The following is a 21,043-nucleotide window of genomic DNA, read 5'->3' as shown; positions in this document are numbered from 1 at the left end:
GCATCTTGAGATATATAGAACCGTATAAAGATAAAATGGCGTCAACTTTTGAACCTGGTGATCTTAAGTTTGTGTTTGAATACGATGGAAATTGTAGACATGGAATAGAAACTCGTGATGGGAGGCAAGGAAAAGGTTAATTTGTTTTAACGTTTAGAAAATAATTGATACAAAAGTTGTCTTTTATGCAATGGAAATATAGGTTTTAAAGCCTGATTCTATGTGGCGTAATTTTGTCGCAGGGTATTGTTTTGTATTTGTGGTGATATTATTCTTAATAATATATTAATTTACCTTTGTCGATGAACAACTGCAGTAGTATTTTAAATTAACATAACACGTGTAGTTGACATTGACACATTACTTCTCCTTTATTTCTAACAAAAAAAGTCATCAGTTTTACTAAGCAAATTGTATATAAAAATATGAATATATTCTACGCTGACGATAGTAAAAACTAAAACAACGTATGATATAGTGTGTAGGTTTGGGGTTAGGCTGTCTATAGGCTAGAAGATATGCCTTTTTGTAAACAACAACATAAACGAAAGATCCTGGGTATGATTTACTTTATATGAAAGCATAAAAGGATAATTGTGCTTTCTTCCTAAAAATTAATTTATCATGAAATAGCTAAATACACAATATCTGTCCATTCGAGATATATCAACCTCTTCAAACTGCCTAATAAGATTAATCTTTCTGTTAAATATTCCTCTCTTGAAAACAAAAACAACCCTTGTTTGTTTTCTATTCTTATTCTTGTTCATATTCTTATTCTTGGTATTGATATTGATATTTATCATTATTAATTGATGAATTTACAAAAAGCTCTACAAATTTTAAACAGAGATTCTTGGTTCTCTTAGTTAGTATTCAATTCAAGTTTATTGGACTATTTCTGTTTTATTATTATTATTGTTGTTATCATTATTACAATTTTCATATACATGATGGATTCATTTACAGCTCCACAAATTTTAAACAGACGTTCACGGTTCTCTGAATATGTTGGTAACATGTTCAGCCTTCCATTAAAGTTGCGTGGGCAACCCCTAACGGTCCATATAACAGACAAGACTACCCGCCAACCAGTTATCCTGCTAAGAGCCCGTGTTAATGAGGCAGAAAAAGTGGATCTGAATATTTCTCTGAAAAAGAGACACATCGGAGAGCACACATTTCGACTCGTAGCAGATAACAATTTCGGCAAGGTTATATACAATTTCGAGTTATCGGTATGCGATCGGGTGGAGGATGGCGCAAATTGTACACTCATTTGACACTATAAGGACCCAAATTAAAATTGGAATATTTTCTGGATTTTTGTTTCTCATTTACTGCTAACCGTTAGCGTTTCTGTCATCCTCTATTTTTCCTTTATGAATTTCTTTCATTAATGTTTTGAGAAATTCATTATGAAATTTATTAAAGTTATGATAATACTTTTCATTACTAGCAAATTTTTTAACAGATGAATCAGAGTTTGTAAATTAATCTTGCTTTTATGCTGAACATTTTTTGGGGTCTTATATTGTATTATTTATTTGCCTGCCAGATAGACCTTCGATGGTTTATTTTCATTAATGTTTTTAACTGTTGTAATTAATTATCTTTGTTAGTTCTTTATATATTTTTTTGCGAAATTCGTGATTTCTATATGGCTATCTTAATTTGCTAAAGAATAAGAAATTTAATTTAATAAAATGCTTTTATCATAAAAACAAGGCAACTAATTTGGCAAAAACACTTGGTTCAATAAATTGGTATGATTGTTTCTTTTCCCATTTTCAATCTAGTGAGATTTGACAACAACTTAAAGGCTAGACTAAAAATCATACTCTTAAAAGAAACTTTTTAGAACGCTCTTTTTTATTTTAATTAATACACTCACATTTTACTTCAAATTAATATGTTTTTACTTTTACTTATTATTCCTTAAATGAAATCGATGTGTCTATTTTGAAAATTGAATTTCGAAATACTGATGGCTATAAATTTCATCGATAATAAACTTTTATTTGTGTTTGAAGCATTGTGGGAACTTAGCAATTGTTTGTTTATTTATTTTGTTTGTTTGTGTTTATCAAAGAGGAAGGAAAGTGGAATCGTTAACTTTTAATGTTATGAATGGTAAACGGGATAAATAGACATTATCAACTCAACAAATTTAGAAGTACCGTTTTTTACGCGATTTTCCAGAATGTTTGTGTTACGTAACTAGTATATAAATAAATGAAAAAAAAACAGGTGAAGGCCTATCTTTAGGACAAACATGACCAAATAAAGGTTTTCCTACCGTTCTATATCAAGCATACAGAGAAACATATGACCATTACAATAACTTATGTCCCTATAGTCCTTTACGAGCTTTTGTATGGTATTATAAACGCATTACTTACCAAGGCTGAAAAAATGCTTAAAAATTAACATAAATTTGTATTTCACTGAAAATAATACACCTTATTTACCCCTCAAATATAAATAAATGGGCTTACTCCGCAATGAACAGCAGAATTAGGCACAAATAAACACAATGTCCACGCACAAGGACTGTTACGCAAGGTGAATCAAATAGAGGGCGCTATTAATATAACGTTCTGGCGTACTGCGAGAATCCGCAATTTTGGCTGGTCTGCTATCTGTGGCTGTTGATCGCCTATGCTCTTTTGGTATAGCTCTATAGTTGAGTGTATTAGGGGTTAGGCTATGTAGCGATGATTTGAGTATGTTGACAAACGAAAGAACGAACTCACAGTATTATGCGTGATCGGCAACAAAAAAGCAGTACTACCTAGAATAAAATTGCCCAACGAAGTCTACGTATTTTACCACACTGTTGCAGGACACGAGTGCAGGTGTCTAGTCTCAGCTATCATCATTGCATACCATCTATCCAACATTTCCACATAAATTTTAATTTAAAAAAAAAAGGAAAAGGTTAATAGTGCAAAAACATGCGCAAAGATACATGATATGTAACTCATGCATATGTAAAAGCCGAACAAGGGGGAATTCCAATATAAATTATTAAATTAGATAAAATTTCTTATAAAACTACTGTGAGGAGTACAACATTCTGTCACTTTGACTAAAGCCAACGCACCTCAATCTGTTTTAATTTCGTCCAAATCGTTGAAGATGGGTATCGAAACATCCGACGTTACCTTTAAGACTTGGCAACATAGTTCCTTACCTAGACCGTTACCCGAGCCTGGTAATTTTGATGTTGGTGAGTTTCATTTGTGGAACGAGAACATGTTTTACTATTGATTAATATTATTGCTTTCGTGATACGGCCTTAGGATGAAAACATGATTTAGAGTTGGTTAGCAACGTGATTGGTCTCTATAGTAAGGCAAAATATGTCACCAAAACAAGACCACCATTTTTTCTATACAGTTGGCAAAAGCCTACAGTGGAATGACGACCTTCCTTACTACTTTCGAACCTCTGGAAATACAATCAGTGTGTATAGCCTAGTTGGAAATGTTGTCCGCATATAAAGAGGATATAATGCTTTGCGATAAAGATGTAGTGTTGTCAAAAGCTAATGTCTACAGTTTTAATTCCAAAGAGTACAAATTCACTATCTGATGGTGTCCAAAATAACAACTCTTTCGATGAGTGAACTCCACTGTCTCCTAAAACTGAAATCCTGTACAAATTGAACTCCAAATAGAGCAAACCCCATCTACAGAATGCCATATGTATTTTTCTTTTAAATATCTAAAACTATATAATCGTGTCAAAAATGATATGAGCATGCCCATAGGTACATGTGTCCAAACTGTTCATATCAAGTTGAAATTAGCAGTTACATTCAACACTCTTTCATTATTTTTCAACATTCTCGTATTAGTTTGGACATGCTCATATTATATTGTATATGCTTATATTATTTTGGACAAGTTTATATTATTTTGGACCTGCTTGTATTATTTTTTACATAATAGATACATATGGCAACTTCTTTGTTGGTGTTACCTTTTATTTATGTTACTATTCGGTGAGTTCTTAAAAGACTGATGACCCAGTGCACTCTTAAAGAGTGAATTCTCAGGCTTTGGAACAAAATACCTTCATTGACTTCATATTTAAAATGTAGCAGTTTGTTACGGTAAGAAGGTTACTCACTTCTGATCCGTGTTGAAACTAAACCTCGTTCTCCCAATTCGAGTGTTTCCTTTCCAATTTGTGGAGAGAGGAAAACGAAGCCGTTTTTTGGTCAAGTTTGAATATCTTAAACTGGTACCTTAGTATAAAGCAACAGCCCAATCGTCCATAAAACTCTTTTATATTTAATATTAATTTATAGTAGATGCTCTTTTACGACACAATGGTCACGTATCTATAGCTAAGAATAGACTTAGCCTTCACAATGAGTCCTTAAACCACACATATACACCTGTAGATAACGTTATAATTTCAATATTCAGTTTAGCTTGCAAAGGCAACAACACCGAACTTTGCCCGACATTTGTGTTGGAAGATACGTTTTTAAGTTTGCTAACGATTGCCTGCTTGTTAAATGAAAGGCATTTGACCTATGACCTACAAAGAATGTAAAAGCAGTATATGGTGTGTTTCATCACCAACAACAACAACAAAATGAAAGGGAAAAAATTCAAGAATATTACAATGTGGAATAACACATATTTCGGAGAGCGGAATATTTTAGAGATGTCAAAAGTGACGAGGAAATATCCAATGGCCGGATATGGTTGGTTTGCGTAATTATCGATATGATAATTGGGAATGATAATTGTAGATTTAGTTCTTATATCCGATTGATTGATTATGTTATGTTTTGTGTGGTTTGTTTTATCATATTTATTACAGGCCGTCCAGTAATAAAAGGTCTACAGAATGACCCAGACGAGCCAATATTTTGTACTGTGGGCCAAACAGCTACCATCTCAATGATAGTTAAAGGGGAGAAGAACATTAAAGTCACTATGTACCAGGAGATATTTCCAGAAAGTAACAACAAGCGAGAGCTTGGCGTTGTGGCACTCCTATGTGGAGACGCAGGGTTTACGGTGTCGATTGGGTGTCATACACCTGATGTATACACATTCATATTTGAAGCTACCAACAGTAAAGGCACCACGATTGCATATGTTTATCTGAAGGTTTATGGGGTGCGTATCTGTCTATCATAAAGAGAACACTTTCTATCATTTCTATTCAAAACAATTACTCTTCGGACGGATTTTACCTTACATTCTTTCCCTGCGTGGACATCGAACAAGGTCAAAATTGGACAATAAAATGTCTCAATGAAGGATATATGTGTTAATGGTGATATGGTATTAAAATGGATTTGGTCTAAGGTGTATGACCACTTGTTTTGTCAGTCTAGCATATTTGAAACAATTACTGTTGCAATTTTAAAATAATGGCCTTTGAACATAACAATGAGTGATAAAATTAAAAAAAAACATCAAAATTGGAAGCACCTGTGGCTCGATGATGTCACATTAAGACTATACTCCTGAGAACACCTTATTGTTACTGTAAAATTACTTAGAATTAACGACTGGCTTACCTACATTCTAACAGATACCCCTTAGAATGAATCCAAACAATGCATTGTAGTGTATGGTTAGGCTACGCATCGTCCACCTAGTCTGAGTTAGCTTTCAGTTTACGACATACAGTGAAGCAATTTCAAGGCTTTAGCCAAATTGACGCCGAAATAATGGTCACTAAAAGTCTTTCTGCCAGTTAAGGGACTTTGATTCTTTCAACAAATAGGTGCATTCATACTTCAAAGATGAAACTTCTGAAACTTTATTTTGTGTTAATATATCTTGCATAGGTATGACAGTACTGATGAAAATGCCAAATGGGTGATAGAGGAGGTTTGGGGAGGAAAGGGAGCAGGAAAGTATACAATATGATTTCATGCAGATAGAGATGGTCAAAAGATGTAAATTTATGAAATTTCGTTCAGCTCCACAAGTATCCAACTTGCATATTTTGCATATTTTGCCTCATCTCATAGTCAATCCCCTCAATGTTTCTTTTTCTTTTCAAGAAAATACACTTGAGATCAACTAAAGACAGTGTAATCTTGCTAAATCTTGCCAACAATGCAGACAATTGACCTTTTACGTCATTAAAGAATTACTATAAATTGACTTTGATGATAGTATTAATGATATGACTTTTTTCTCTTTCTTGTTTTTGTTTTCAACAGAGAAACGAAGGTGGCTAGTTTCAGCAGGTGGAATGTGAACTAATCGTAGGAGACACACTGTGAAATTGACTTTCTTTGGTTTTTTAACTGCTTTTATATGATATGATAACTTTATCAGAGTTTTTTTTTCAATTTGTTTTTGATGTAGTTCAAAGGTACGTTAAATTAAAAGGGGTAGTTATGAATAGGTTCATTCGTGTAATTTTAAAAGCTTAGTATGCAGAACCTTGTAGTCTTATTGAAGCATGTTCATTATATTAGGGGAGAGGGGGGGGGGAGATAATCAGCATTTTCGGCAGATAGACGCAGTCATGTCAGTTCTATAACAATGTCATTGGATACATCTCTCGGTCTTTAAGTCCTAATCCTAACTATTTCGGGTTTTAACTGCTTAAAAATAATGTGATATGCATATTTCTCATGATTTATTTTATTTCAATCCTTTTGATAGTAAACTATATCACAGTTTGTTTTAATTTGTTCTTTTTCTTCAAAGCTATACGTGAACTAAAAATGGTAGTTATGAAAAGAATGAATCGTGTAATTTTAAAAGCTTAGTATGCAGAACCTTGTAATATGAGTCTTGTTAAAGCATGTTCATGTTATAAGAGGAGACGAGAGGAGGAGATTGGGGGAAATCAGCTTTTTCGGCAGAAAGACGAGGTCATATCACTTCTAACAATGTCGTAGATACATCTCTTGGTTCAAATGGGTTTGATCTACTCTTTTTACTGACCGCCAAAGATTTTTTAAAGCGATATCTCAATCTATTTGCTTGTTTTGAAAATACATTTCCAAAGATTTCGCTTCAGTACTTATAGGAAGAATCTAAGGTATATTTCCAGCATATTCCATTTCGAAAGACTTGGGAGCAATATTACTGACGATCAAAGCTTTAACACAGTTCAGTCGATATGTTTGAAAATACATAATGAAGCTTTCTGATTGGTTGAAAATAAACCTGTGTAAAGTTGCTAAACCCTTTTATTTTGGCTAAAATGTTCTAGTCATGAGTGGTAAAGCCGTATATAAGTTCGAATACGTCACACTTTTAGGGAATGGGCAGACACTTTGCCCAGAAGTGTCGATCAGGTATTCCACAATGGAATTTTCAATGATTTCAGAGACTGCAGGTTGTCAAATTTCGCGGAAGCTTAGAAAGGAACGATATGACAGAATAAAAGTATTGTGAATTAATGATGTGTTATATCTGTGCAGAATTAGGTTCTTTGTATTTTTGTTCTTCTTTAATCCATTTAGTAGACAAGTTTTCTTTTATCTTTAAATATTATTAATTTTTTTCATCGGCGTTGTGTGTCTTCTCAATGAATGTCTTTTCTCAAATAGAAATACATATTGATATCAAATCAAGGCCATGTTTTAATTTTGACTTTTACTCTTCATTTCCACATGAAGTTCTTCGTGTTATGAAGGACATATTTCATTACATATATGTTCCATACCAATGATGTTGTACCTATATATAAGATAACAAAATCATAATAATCGTAAAGTTTCCTTTACAAGGTTGGCATATAAAAGAGAGACTGCGCTATATTTAGTTACGTAATACTAACGTTTGGCTCACGTAGAGGGCTAACCAGCCTTTTACATTGTGTTGAGTGGGACAGGGTGGGGAGGGGGAGAGAGGAGAGAAATGAGGGGGGAAATGAGGGGGTGGATTAAGCAAAGTTAAAATATAAGTATTCAAATATTTCCAAAGCACATTGTGGGGCACGAGAATGATACGTTATGGCAACGTCTAAATATAGCGATGGTTAACACACTTACCCGACATATAAATCCTTTATAATATCTGTACAAAGCCCTTAATCTAACTAGACATCAGATACGAGTTAATTCTTACAAGAACTCGAGTTATACTGAGGAGAAAGTTACCAACCGTTCAATCTCATCCATCCGTGTCAAATAAAATTGATGACAGTGGAGGATCCAGGACCTTTTTTTCTTCAGAAGGTCTGGCCCGGGAGACATCATTGTATCGATAATAATTAAAATAATATTAGCTTTTTATATATCGCCTTATACCAGCGATAGTCTCAAGCGCTTTACAGACGTTATATTACCCCTGGTCAATGATAACCTGTCCCAGAGACAATCCCCCCCCCCAGGCAGCTGCAGCTATATACTGCACCCAATGAGAAGTTACCTCACAGGTAAACATTTAACGCCTTCGATAGATATCGAAGGAAAATTTCAGTAAAAGGTATAAGGAATGGCCTCTATCAAAGAGTGTTAATGTTACCCCACTAAATGTACCTTAGTTTGAACAAGACGAATTCTTAGTACCAAAGACATTTCAGGAGGGGGAAAGCCCGGCCTCACCCGCCACTACCTGGATCTACCTGGTTGTTATGACTTTGTTCTCTTCGTGTGTTTGAGGCCTTAAATCGGCAGGAGTTTGTCGCCGCTTGTCCCCCCCTCTTTACCTCCTTCTTTTCTCCTTCCCACTGTTCTCCTTTAACACACCACTCCAATAAGAAATTACAATTTGCAAATTACTGGTAGTTCTCAGTGAAGTAGACCCCCTCCCACACCCCCCCCCCCACACACACACCCTTCCCTCTCCACAACTGCCTCTATCGTGAAGAAAGCCACCGCTATGCAACTGTTGGTAAAGCCTATTTGAAGTGAATTTGATCTTTCATGCAAATAAACACAACTACCCTCCGATTATACACTGTGTTGATGTTGATAGCACTCACCGCTTAACCCATAACGAACTAGAAATTCTAGCAAATGTATAGATTAACTTCTGGTAACATTATGACCTCGATATATCGAACACGAATGAAATTTCTTGTTTTTCTCACTAAAGTAAAGAAAGTTGAAGCACAATTTGATGATAGGAATCACAATTCTTGAATGCGAAATGAATCAACGAAGAATTAGATATATTTAGGAACCAAACTGGTTGAATATTACCCACGAATATTTTAACGTGTGCTATTTCCTAGGTAACATTCGCTTCTTCGCAAATTGTGTATAGTTAAGCAATGGCAACTTCGCGAAAATCTGAGCTAGAAGCTCACATCTTTGAGCCGTATGTACTGGTAGTGAAATAGACATTATAGTAATATGGTAGATTGCGAATATTTTCTACATTTCATACTAGTAAGTTCCGTCAAAATGTTCACACAACATTAATTACCGAAAGACATACGGTAACGTTCGCCACATCGGTATCAACAAGTCAGATGTGTAGAATATAATTTTCGATGAACTATTTGGTTTCACGTATGAATATGACCTTACGTGAAATTATAGTGTTATCAGACGGTTGGGTGAATGCTGGCGGAGGAATACTAACAACCATCCTCTTTTATCTATATTATATATCTGTAAGGGGAGTCCCCGTTCTTCATACTATATAAAACCGTGTGCAATATTGAAATACTGGCACAATATTGTAACAAACCAAGCAACTAAGAGCTACATTTGTTACTTTGTATACAACCTTCTGCTAATTTTATAAACAAAACTTTGTTTTCGTGGATTCTACACTAACAAGTATATATCATATAGCACTATGATTGAGACTTCGGATGTTCAATTTTCTACATGGACGTGGGCCCAAACTCCGATAAATGCCCCAGAGCCAACTGACAGGACTTTTCGCGGTAAGTAATTTTTTTTTAAATTATATAACATAGGCTGGCTATGTCCTGGCAAAGCTGGATTCTTCTCTGGGTAGGACATTTGCATCACTGGGACTAAGTCATGCCCCTCCCTAATCCGACACAGAGGGGGGGGGGGTGGTGGAGGTGGAGGTAACACAGCTAGAATTAAATATTTTATCAATTTGAACATTTGTAAATTATATATTTGTGTATAAGCCTCTCCCTTGTCGTCTCGTATATCTATTGGTCTGGGTATATAAGAGATATTTTATGTATATATGGGGCAAAGTTTTAAAAGTACCATAATAAGTTTACTAGACTTGAATTCAATTTGATCGAAAAATGTTATGTTGCAGATAAATTGTGGTAGAGTTGATGCAATTGAATGGTCCGATTTGGTTATAAGTTATGATTTGTCTTATACACTAATAATTATCTACATTTGAGTCATGATCCTTGTGTTTAATCCTGTTAAGGAGGTGGTTGCGGGAGGGGGGTGAGGGAGGGAAGGTGTGAGGTTCAGCGTAGGTTTGAAGGTTTGAAGTTTGTAGGTACGTGAAGGTTTGACAAGTGTTTGCATTTTCTATCGTATAGGCTCACCGAAATTTTTGACCCGAGGTGGTGACGATACCGTTCGTGTTTTTGCCGGAGGAGCATATCAGAAAAGTATAACGATGGGGGGCATTCGTCCTATTACCGTCACGCTGGAAGAGAGAAGCTTGTATGGACGAGGGGAATGGTCCTCAATCGGACGTGTTACGTTGGATTCTGAGCAATTGGGATTCACTGTCCAAATACAGACCCGGGATCGTATGGCGGGTAGACATATGCTAAGATATGTAGCTACGAATTCAGAACGTGGATCTCCAATTTATCAGCAGACTTTGAATGTGGAACAGGTTAGCGTCACAATACATATATATATATATATATATATATATATATATATATATATATATATATATATATATATATATATATATATATATACCATTTATATAAATATATTGATCAAATGATATAAGCCCTCTCTCAACAAAACCTTAATTCCCCCACCCCCACCCGCTCCCAAACCCACCTCATCCACTTGCTCCACCCAACCCTCATTGTCTACTCCTTTCTCGAAAGCCGTAAACATCGTAGGGCACGAGTGGCACGGGGGGTTTGGTAGACACGGGGGCACGGCGGGCACGACCCATACTTGTGAGTCCCCACCATGTTTACAACAAACTACATATGTTACCATGCAAATACCAATATTGTTCTCCTTTTTACATTGTTGCCACCCCACTCCCCTTCCTCTTCCAAGTGAATTCCTGGCTACGAATCTGCAAGTATTCCTGTAATTGCAAACAAAAAGCGTTCATGGGGTATCATGGTTGTGAATAAAATCTGATTTATCTTATATCATACCGATGAAAACGACTTTTAAGAAAGCAAAAAACCACGCTCCAAATGTTGTTTCGTTGTAAATATCTAGTGAAGCATTCCACATGGAATTAACGTCTCCCATCCCTCTTCCATCAACCCGACACTGATCAAACCCACCACCATCCCCTTCCTCAATGTTATCCTAGCAAGAAATAAAACAGAAATTTAAAATCAAAATTTGTTATTCCACTGCTATACCATCCACTTACCCCTTTACCACCATTTCCTATATAACTTTCACAGCTATGTTTAAAAAGGTACAATTCAACATAAGCCATTACCCTGAGTTAAAAAAATATGGAAAATTAATTAGAAAATCTTAATGAAAATTGGAAAACGTTTTAACTCGTCAGGTTTTTGCTCCTTTGAGGGGGGGGGGGGGGGGAGGATACCCAAATTCTCCAAAAAGTTATTGTCCAATGAGATTCAAAAGATTAAAATGACTCTAAAATTATATAGTTTTTTCTTTCTTTGTTTTACAGAGAGTGAGAGGTGGCTATACGTCCTGTCAATACTCAAGAGAATGGCTTGCGAATCTTGGATTTGCTGGATAAAGTGGACAGAAGCGTGTAAATTGTTTTAATCTGAGAAGCGCCTCGGTATGGATAACACTATACAGCCACTGGATGTTTGGGTATTATTTAATACAAATCCTCTAGGATAAACTTGGAACTGGTATTCAATCCAAAGCAAACTTACTACTTAGGCAAAACAAAAAACATCCTTCAAGTTCACCCATGGCCCAAACGGGTGACATTTTCAACTCTTAATATCTTGAAAAACCGCACTTTATGGAATTACATATATCACTTTCTCTGCGAAATGATTTGAATATTGTCGCGTTCACGAGAAAGACGATGATAGCCGGAGAAAATACAGGAGATTTGTCGAGCGGTATATAAGATATATATATATATATATATTTATATATATATATATATATATATATATATATATATCTTATATATATATAATATATATATATATATATATATATATATATATATATATATATATATATATATATATATATATATATATATATATATATATATATATATATTCTACTTGCTACCAGTCTAACAAGGTTACAACAAAGTCTTTCAATGTAGCCAACCGGTCGAGGCATTTTTAGTGCACACGGCTTCGTCTCACTATATATTCTGAGCTACGGATGAAACAATTTTCACGTATGAATAATAACCTCTCTCCAGAACTGGCTAAGTGTGGAATTCCCATCTCTCTTTTCTTTTTCTTTTTTGCTTTTCTTTTTTTTGCATAGAAACTGGACTTCCAAATAAACTTTCATTTGGCAGAATTATACAAAGCATACACAATAAGTAAGTTCAGTTAATATATGTAAGACATAACAAAAGACAGATACAAGTAGCTATTTTATGAAAATATAACCTGTAAATAACTTGTCGACCTCCAGTTGACACTAAAATGTGAAAACAATACATTACATAATGCATGCATGCATGAGAAATTTGTACATGCAATAAATCCGACTGACGATTCAATAAGAAACATAACCAGACATTTAACTTTGATAAGATACACTAACAAATTCACAGACAAATTTTTAACCAGTGTGAAAATATATGTCATGGCTGGATTGACTGATTTTGAGAAAATTACATATAACATACATTTTGAGTTTGTCTATCTATGCTTGTTTAAGATATTAATCAATCAAACTAATTATTTCATATTCTAAATATTTGGTTTGTTACGCGAGATTGGGTGACATAATCGTGTAGTTAATTGCTTACATTCAATTTCTTTCTGACCCAGAACCGACAGTTAAAAGAATCTTTCTAAAATTCCCAAACGAAATTGAAAGGTTTTGTCCCTTGTCATTATCCTTTATTTTTCTTCTATCCGTTGTTCTTAGCAGACTAAAAACAATCTTTGAAAATTTCTTTTAAAGGTCATCAGTATTGCTAGAAATATGCTAGGAAGTCTCATTATGGTCACCAATGCTCGATCTTGAATAAGCATATTACTGCCATTTCTAAAACATTCTCATCCATTGGAAACATTGAATTATCTAATTGAATATTCAACAATATCTGTGAATAATAGGAAGGGTCAGATTCTTCTTGAGACCTAAGAAGCCTGTAACACCTTTTAGCATGCTGAAATATCGGGTCAATACTGATGAAATTTAATTACTTTTTTTCTAATCATATTCTACATGTTGCATTTTGTTCTTTGGTTTCAAACTTCATTAAAAATTAACAGGATTATGCGAACTTTGAATGTGTTCTATTGTGTTACATCTAGGGTGTGGCAGGGGGAAGAGTTCCCCATAGGAAGAACGGGGTCGCCAAAAAATTGCCCGAATGTAAAGTCATATACTTTGGTACGATTCACACAGATGTAATACAAACATGAAGTATAGCACCAGTTTTGCATTTTAACCCTCCCCCTCCCAACCCCCTTACCGAAAAAAATTCTCAAGACCTCTGCCAAGAACGGATGTTAGACAAATGCTGTGTACCCCCTCGCACTCCACCTCGCCCCCCCTTCACCCCACCACATAAACAAAAAAATCAAATCGAAACAGAGGGTAGAGCAACCACGTGAACTACCGTGGAAGAGGTGCTTTAGCTACCAGAAAGAATCCCCGTCCACTGGTAGACAGAGTATTAAAAGGAAAAACTTCACAAGTTAAGGGCATGAACATAGCATGTATACGCGGTATACAGCATATGCAGTCGAAAATTCGTCAACGTTATTTCAAGAGTGGGAAATATAGTTCCATTTTGACCAAATTGCAACCAAAAAAAGGAGAGAAAACCTTGGATTAGACCCCTACCCAGAACGACATAGTACCTTATCCTCACCCTCTACAAAAGGGAGGGGATACCATATATAATAGGTATAGTTTTTTTAATACAAAATCTAATGAATGTCACAGTGAAATATTTTTGACCAGTTTAAAATTTACAAAGTATTCCCCACTTTATTTTTTAAGTCAAATCAGTTCTGTAAACATTTAATTTGTATCTGTCTTGAAAACAAAGTTACCCAAAAGTCTACATGTGTGTGTCTTGCATTTCTCCGGAGTATATCCTTGTTTATTACATTATTATAACTATTTGCGCTTAAGTACTGTACATTGGACGTACGGTAGGTAAAATAATCCACGTAAGGTGGTATAACACAGCTGAATATGACAACTGTCCGAAAACAGTGTGTATATTTAAGAAAAGGCTCACAGACCGAAAAAACATTGGTTGACACACACGTAAAGTGGAACGTTATAACTGTACACCATGGATAACTACACGCAATGAAAAGCATCGCCAATTCTCACGTATGGTGTAGTAACGTATGCACTTTTTGGTAAACATTGCTACGCAATACATAGCACTAATATATAAAAGTTGCCTGCCCCACAAATCGACCCGGTGTTATATTATTCAAGGCGAATGAACATATGTAAAAAGTTGATCGCCCATTTATATGTAAATAGTTATGGAATGAACTAGTGGAATAATTTTCTTATACATGTATATAAGGGGATATTGTATTTAGTTAATATCAGTCTTTTATACCAACTCTACAATAAAACTTACACAATTTGAAGTCAAAATGTTGGAACCTGGAGATATCAGTGTGGATTATTTTAAACATGATCCAATGCCCAATCCTGGATCAGAACCACCCGACTCTTTGAAAGGTATGTGAATAAATGGATCTCGTCCTAACAGCTAAAGGTCTATGGTTGAAAAAGGGGTGTTCGGGGAGGGAGGGGGCGTAAGTATATTTCTTGCTCAAGGTTTTATTATTATTATTATTACTATTATTATTATTATTAAAATTTATTTATCTTTGTTATCGGTATAGCATCATATCATTTTCGGTGGAAACGAAATATTAGTTATACATTTCCTTTTTACCGTAATATCTCTCGTTCTTTGACACCGGCTGTTAACGTACTATTTGTGTTTGTTGTATGAGTGTCCTATACATCTACTGTACGGTAACTCTAAACCAATAGACCTACCACACATGCCATGTAATTATGGTATCTACATAGCTGGCATATACTATATGATTGTAAATAGCGATACTGAAACTGTTGTGGCTAATAAATGCTTATGTTAATTTAAAGATTTGTATTCTTTTGCACACTGTCGATTCCTAGTGCTTAGATTTGCTCCCAGTTGCTTATATTTGCCTTTTTTTTGTTTTTGCAAAGCTTTCATTATCGTACTGCTTTCCTTTTTTTTGGGGGGGGGGGGGGGGAGGGGGATAACAATTTACCGATATACCTGAGCGCGTAAAGTATAAACTATACTGTCATAGATGACTTATTATATTTGGTTTATATCCTATTTTGAGTCTGAAAAAGAAAGCAATGAACCTAGTGAAGAAAACAAATCAACCAACGTCATTCATATCTCTGGGGTACTCGACAAATTGTCCAACAAAAGCAAGTTTTATGCTTTTTTTTCCTTCAGGTATACCCATGTTTCTGGGCAAGTACGACGATGTCCCACAAATAAATGTCGGACATTTCCACTCGGATGTTATAGAAGTAAAGGGTGAGAGGGATATTACTATTCTGTTTCAAGAGCGAGATTCATCCGACACCAAAAAATGGCACAATCTCAAAACGTTTACACTAGGTGACGGTGATGCTGGATTCGAATTGAGTTTCAAGGTACAGAACAAGCACAATGCAGGAATGCATCATTGTAAATACACTGTAGAAAACGCGAAAGGAACAGCAGTATTGATGCGATATTTTAAATTTAATAAGGTAAGATTATTAATACTGAATGTTATACATTTGCATTGGAAGAAAAATAATGAATGCTTGTCTAATGATGCATGTTTCTAGGTAAACAATCATTAAGTATTGTCTACAAATATATAAACAAACTCAATTATGATGTCTCTTGGTTTGGAAACCTAGACATTTTGCAACGTATATAACAGCAGACTGTTTTGCTGTGAGGAGCAATTCTTCTCCAATAATATGTGTTGGATTTCCTCAATTTCAGGGGATAGTTTTTAAGTCAGATATTTCAGATTAAAAATTTTCAGATCTCAGAAAATGTATAACCCCATAATTGTTTATTTAAACCCTATTTCTTGAATTAAAATTAATGTTCAATTGCCATCATAGGTTCACGAATGTCTATTCCTTATAACTGAACCCTGTAATTTTTTTAAATTATTACACTTTCTCATTATTCGATCTAATATTGCATTATTCGTCTTCAAATCCTAGGGTAAGAATTATTTAACGTGCTTCTCCATCATCTGGTGCTTTTTTTTGCCTTGCCTCTCACACGCTTCCCCTCCCCTTCCACTCCCCCTCCCCCATCCTCCCCATCGTCTCATAAGAGAAGATATAACTGTTTAAAATAACCTAACTATCAATAATAATAATAATAATAATAATACCCGATTTTGCTTCATAATATATGTTATTCTATCATTATGATAAAAATGATGTGGAACTTCGAAACTTGGACACAAACGGTCTTCGTATAAGTGTTACCACTTTTTGTTGCCTGAGGGTCGCATTCTTATTTGTACGACATATTCATATATGTTACGTATATATATATATATTTCTCTTACAGGGCACCTGTTCGGGTTGCAGTATTCTTTGAATCCCACTACTTCCTACATGTTTTGTGTGACAAGAACCTATTCACGGAGACAAGACATGGGGGTAATTTGCACTAAATAAACTTCGCATTAAATTTAACTGTTGCCAAAAGCGTTGGTTTTTTAAGCTTGATTTAGTGAAGTTTACCCTTCACTTATCATTAAATGAATTAGTCATTGTTATTAATTGCATAATTTCCATGGTGTAGGGTCGGGTGTGGGGTGGGTGTTGGGGTGGGGGTTGTAGTCGTAGTCACTATAGAGTCTTACTCCAACTGAAGATATCCTAATATGCAAATTATGAATCATAGATGGTTGGACATGTAATGGAGGAAGGGAGGGTGGTAAACAAATACTTACTTAACCGTTAAATTCTTTCTTTTGTTTTTTAAATTGATTACTTAAGTTACATTGTTAATTCTAAAAGTAACCGTCCTTTGTTTCGAAGATCTAAATTTGCATTGTCTTTCACTCAAAAATTCTCTATTGTGTTCGTGTTTAATTTTATGGCTCAAGTATCAATTAAGTTTAATCTACTACGAAGGAAGAAAAAGATCACAACGGGAATGCATGTTTTTATTCCTTTTTTTAATTCGTTTTTGCTTGATTTATGCAGTACGAAGATCTGAGTTGGGTATATAATGCGGGTGATGATACTGAGGTAGATTATAGGGGGATGGAAATGCATAATTGATATCAATATTTCCATATTGCTTCCACTACAGTGAAATGAACTTCAGAACAGCAAGGTTCGATGGTAAATGAATTATGAATTATATGAGGACAGTAAACGAATATTTTATTGACATCATCAATATTATAGCTTTCATTTTGCTCTTTTCCTGAACATATTGAAATTCAACATGAGTTATAAATAACTGTTCCCTTAACTTGTGGAAAATGAAGTTCGAAAATGATCTAAAAACAAAAAAAAATAAAAGATCAAACTTTACAATACCATCGAAAAGTACCCAACTGAACAGGTGGCATATAGTTTCATTTTACATCAAGATGGGGAACACGTGATTATGACGATTAGACTACGTCATAAACTACGTCATTTATCCCCGGTGAAAGTTGTCTGCCTTTGTTTTAAGTCATACAAGAAAATTAAATAACAAAACATGAGTGCACTTATTCTGGTTGACATGATCTTTGTTAATGGGCTAAGAACAGGTTATACATGTTTCGTGGTAGATACTCTGTTATAGGAATGCAATGTGAGCACAAACACCGAGGCTGTTTTGTATATCATTACTTATATGTTATTTATTTCTTTTTTTTGTCAGTGGGTGTGTACCGGTACTAAACAATAAAGTGAGGAAACAAATGACATATTTTGATTTTCTATGTACACCCTCTTCGTTTTTTGTTGTCACCCATCTATACCCATGCAGTCATAGTTTATAGTGGAATATAAAAGGCTGTTTCACTAACATGGAAAAAATTACCATGTCCCCCCATACCCTGCCCCACCCCACCACCACCCCGACATCCGATTGTTAAAAAGCCTTTAAAATCCTAACTTTATAAACAGAATTGGCCCCTCTTAAACTTTGTGCTGAGAAGTTTAAATAAAACTGTAATTAGAAATGACATTTTGCTACAAAGAAAACTAGAAAACGTACTCCTTCTTTCATTGAATTTCACTTACAAATACTGGAAAATATAGCAGAGAATGCACAAAGTTTGTATTTGGGTGATTTTTCCTACCTCAAATCAGTTTGTAGTTCCCTATCCTATCCACAGTCAACCATTTCCCCTCCCACTTTCCCAAATGTATCATGTAATATGCATTGAATAATCACACATTCAGTGCACTGTTTGATACCCCTTCCTCCATCCCCTACCCCCGATCGGGGAGGTAAACGTCCAGTTGAGGGAATTTTTATTTATTTATTAGCACAATTTGGCAATATTAGACCTAAATATTGACCTAATGGAATAGTCTAAATATGCCTCAGAATGGACCATTTGACCTCTACACTTTTAATTCTATATTGCGCTAAATAGGAAGGCATTTAAATACCACACATCTCATTGGTATTATTTTCCATTCCAAACCCATAAAGCTTCAAGCCCCTATTCCTTCTAACAATCGCATGGATTTTGGAATCCCCTCCACTGTTTCAATACCAGTGATTGTATAAATTATTGCAACCATAAAGGTTATTAGTACTCGGCAAATTAATAAAATAATTATTTAAGAACTGTAAATATAGCCCTCTCTGTGATAAAATAAATTCGCATAATTGGTAGAAAGCGGGTGCATGATGGGGTTACAGAAACTATACAAACCGTTAAAAAGTAGCAACAAATTTCGACCGGATTTTAACTGTAGTTTCTTTACATACTTAAGTCGGAGATTTGGGATAGATTTTCATAATATAGTTTGATAGACGATTTGGGTAACAGGACTTGAAGCTCCTCGGCTTTCGGTCTCATTTATGGGATAACGGGTGTGGGTGATCTGTTGTGTTGTTTAGGTGAGGGATTTTCCCTTCTAATGATCAACAATATTGATTTTGTTCATAGCTCATATTGCCTTATACTCATTCAGGAAAAACGAAAATAAATGTATTGCGGGTGTGTTGTGAGGTGACGAACCTTACATTTATAAATGAGTACAGATCTATGATGGCACATATAGCCGGATTAGAATTAACATTATTCACATTATAAAGAATCATATAATGACATTTCCAATTAGGGCTTCACCTTTCTCTTTGATGATTACAACTACAAGGTCACCAGCTTCAGATGACCTTTGACAAGTTTGACCTGGTCTCGTTATACATATGCTTAATATACGTCTATGGTCACTCGATTATATCTGGGACATATTCATGTGCTCGTTTTAGATCTATTTTCAACTGTTTGAGTATAAAGCATGATGTCTAATTCCATGTGAAGTTTACATGAGGAGAATACGATTAAAAGGGAGTTCGGTGGCTCCCTACCATGATTGGTTAAATAATGGCTCAAGCCAGTGGTTGAGTAAACCCTCGATTTGTATGAAAACTCAAAGGCACTTTTGGTATTGGTCCAACTCATCGCCTAATGACATTAAATATTTGCACATTTTGATCTTTCAGGAGTCCTATTAAATTGTTCTGTTAGATCATTTCCCTGTGGGTGGTATGGAGTTGTTCTTCTGTTTCTTTATTCCAAACTTTGCACAAATTTCCTTCATAGGTTTACTTTCATAAGTTTACTATCCTGGAGATGTGCCCCTTCGAGAAAGATTAACGTTAGTACGAAAATGACAATATACACAAATCTTTGCACAAGAACTTCACATCTCTGTTCACGAAAGGCCAATAACAAATATCTCTAAACCTGTTAGATTTTCGTTCTTAACAAAAATGACCACGTGTAACATTACCATGAACAGTTTTAAACATATCATAAGCCAAAATCTCCGGAGTAACAGTTTGATAAGAGATTCTTAATCCAACTATGCACTGTTCTACAAAGTATACCATCCATAATTCACTAACCTAGGAAACTCTCTCCACAACTTCTTCAAAACAGGCGATCTTTTGACCATTCTTTTGTATGGTGGCCGATTATCATATCCTATCCATTCCATAACCTCGTGGAAAACAGGATCAGCCTGTTGATAACTTTTATTGTCTTGTTAATATAGTTAAGGGTTATCGAATCAACATGAACTAACTACAGACTTATAATTGTTATCTGTAGAACTTGTTATTCTTAGATCATCATTTCTCACAGCATTAATGTTCGAACTTCCGATATTATCACAGCGGTTTTTTTTTTAAATTAAAATACTGTGTCTGATGTCTAAGATGTGTTATTATCCATTTAAGGATCATCTGGAATTCGAGATGGTTGAATCGACATGGCTCTTACCACTCCAGTATTTAATTATCTTATTTATAAACAACCAGAAAGATTTTTGTAAAATCCGTTCTAACCACTCCCCTATACCCCTCAAGCTTACAATGACGAAACAGACGCTTATACACGCAAGGGGTGCGAGTAAAAGTTAATACTGTTCCATGTACAAAGTATATTAATAGCCAATCACATTCAGGGGTGGGAGTCTATTGTAATAATGTTCCATGTACAAAATATGTAAATAGCCAATCACATTAAGGAGGTG

The 21,043-nt window shown here is 34.9% G+C and overlaps 2 protein-coding genes and 1 long non-coding RNA gene across 25 annotated transcripts in view; 2 read left to right on the top strand and 1 right to left on the bottom strand.

Annotated features, from left to right (window-relative positions):
* The window catches only part of LOC139974798 (uncharacterized), an 84,938-nt gene that overhangs the window by 55,132 nt on the left and 8,763 nt on the right, over positions 1-21,043 (bottom strand). For 3 of the 20 annotated variants that reach the window (XR_011795563.1, XR_011795566.1, XR_011795553.1), the window contains exon 1: positions 2,499-2,741. The exons of 1 other annotated variant lie outside the window; for it this stretch is intronic. This is a non-coding gene — a long non-coding RNA (uncharacterized lncRNA). 16 more of the 20 variants (XR_011795564.1, XR_011795568.1, XR_011795559.1 and 13 more) reach the window with 12 other exon arrangements.
* On the top strand, positions 3,097-7,576 carry LOC139974795 (uncharacterized). The gene is made up of 3 exons (XM_071982228.1): positions 3,097-3,232; positions 4,843-5,144; positions 6,206-7,576. The coding sequence occupies exons 1-3, from the start codon at positions 3,142-3,144 to the stop codon at positions 6,221-6,223; spliced, it is 411 nt and encodes a 136-aa protein (XP_071838329.1). The 5' UTR covers positions 3,097-3,141; the 3' UTR covers positions 6,224-7,576.
* On the top strand, positions 9,618-18,247 carry LOC139974794 (uncharacterized). Of its 4 annotated transcripts, none has more exons than XR_011795545.1 (5): positions 9,618-9,846; positions 10,441-10,745; positions 11,760-14,968; positions 15,753-15,955; positions 16,887-18,247. XR_011795545.1 is itself a non-coding variant. In XM_071982227.1 (3 exons), exons 1-3 carry the CDS (start codon positions 14,881-14,883, stop codon positions 16,914-16,916), a joined length of 321 nt encoding a protein of 106 aa, XP_071838328.1. In that variant the 5' UTR covers positions 14,673-14,880; the 3' UTR covers positions 16,917-18,247. The 4 variants fall into 4 exon arrangements, 2 of the variants coding, with proteins under 2 accessions (XP_071838328.1, XP_071838327.1); XR_011795544.1 differs by having other exon boundaries at positions 15,753-16,054; XM_071982227.1 differs by lacking the exons at positions 9,618-9,846; positions 10,441-10,745 and having other exon boundaries at positions 14,673-14,968.

Source organism: Apostichopus japonicus, chromosome 10, assembly GCF_037975245.1.
Source record: "Apostichopus japonicus isolate 1M-3 chromosome 10, ASM3797524v1, whole genome shotgun sequence".
NCBI classification, from domain to species: Eukaryota; Metazoa; Echinodermata; class Holothuroidea; order Aspidochirotida; family Stichopodidae; genus Apostichopus; species Apostichopus japonicus.
Note: the sequence above shows the minus strand (reverse complement) of the source record. Positions and strands in the feature narration are given on the sequence as shown.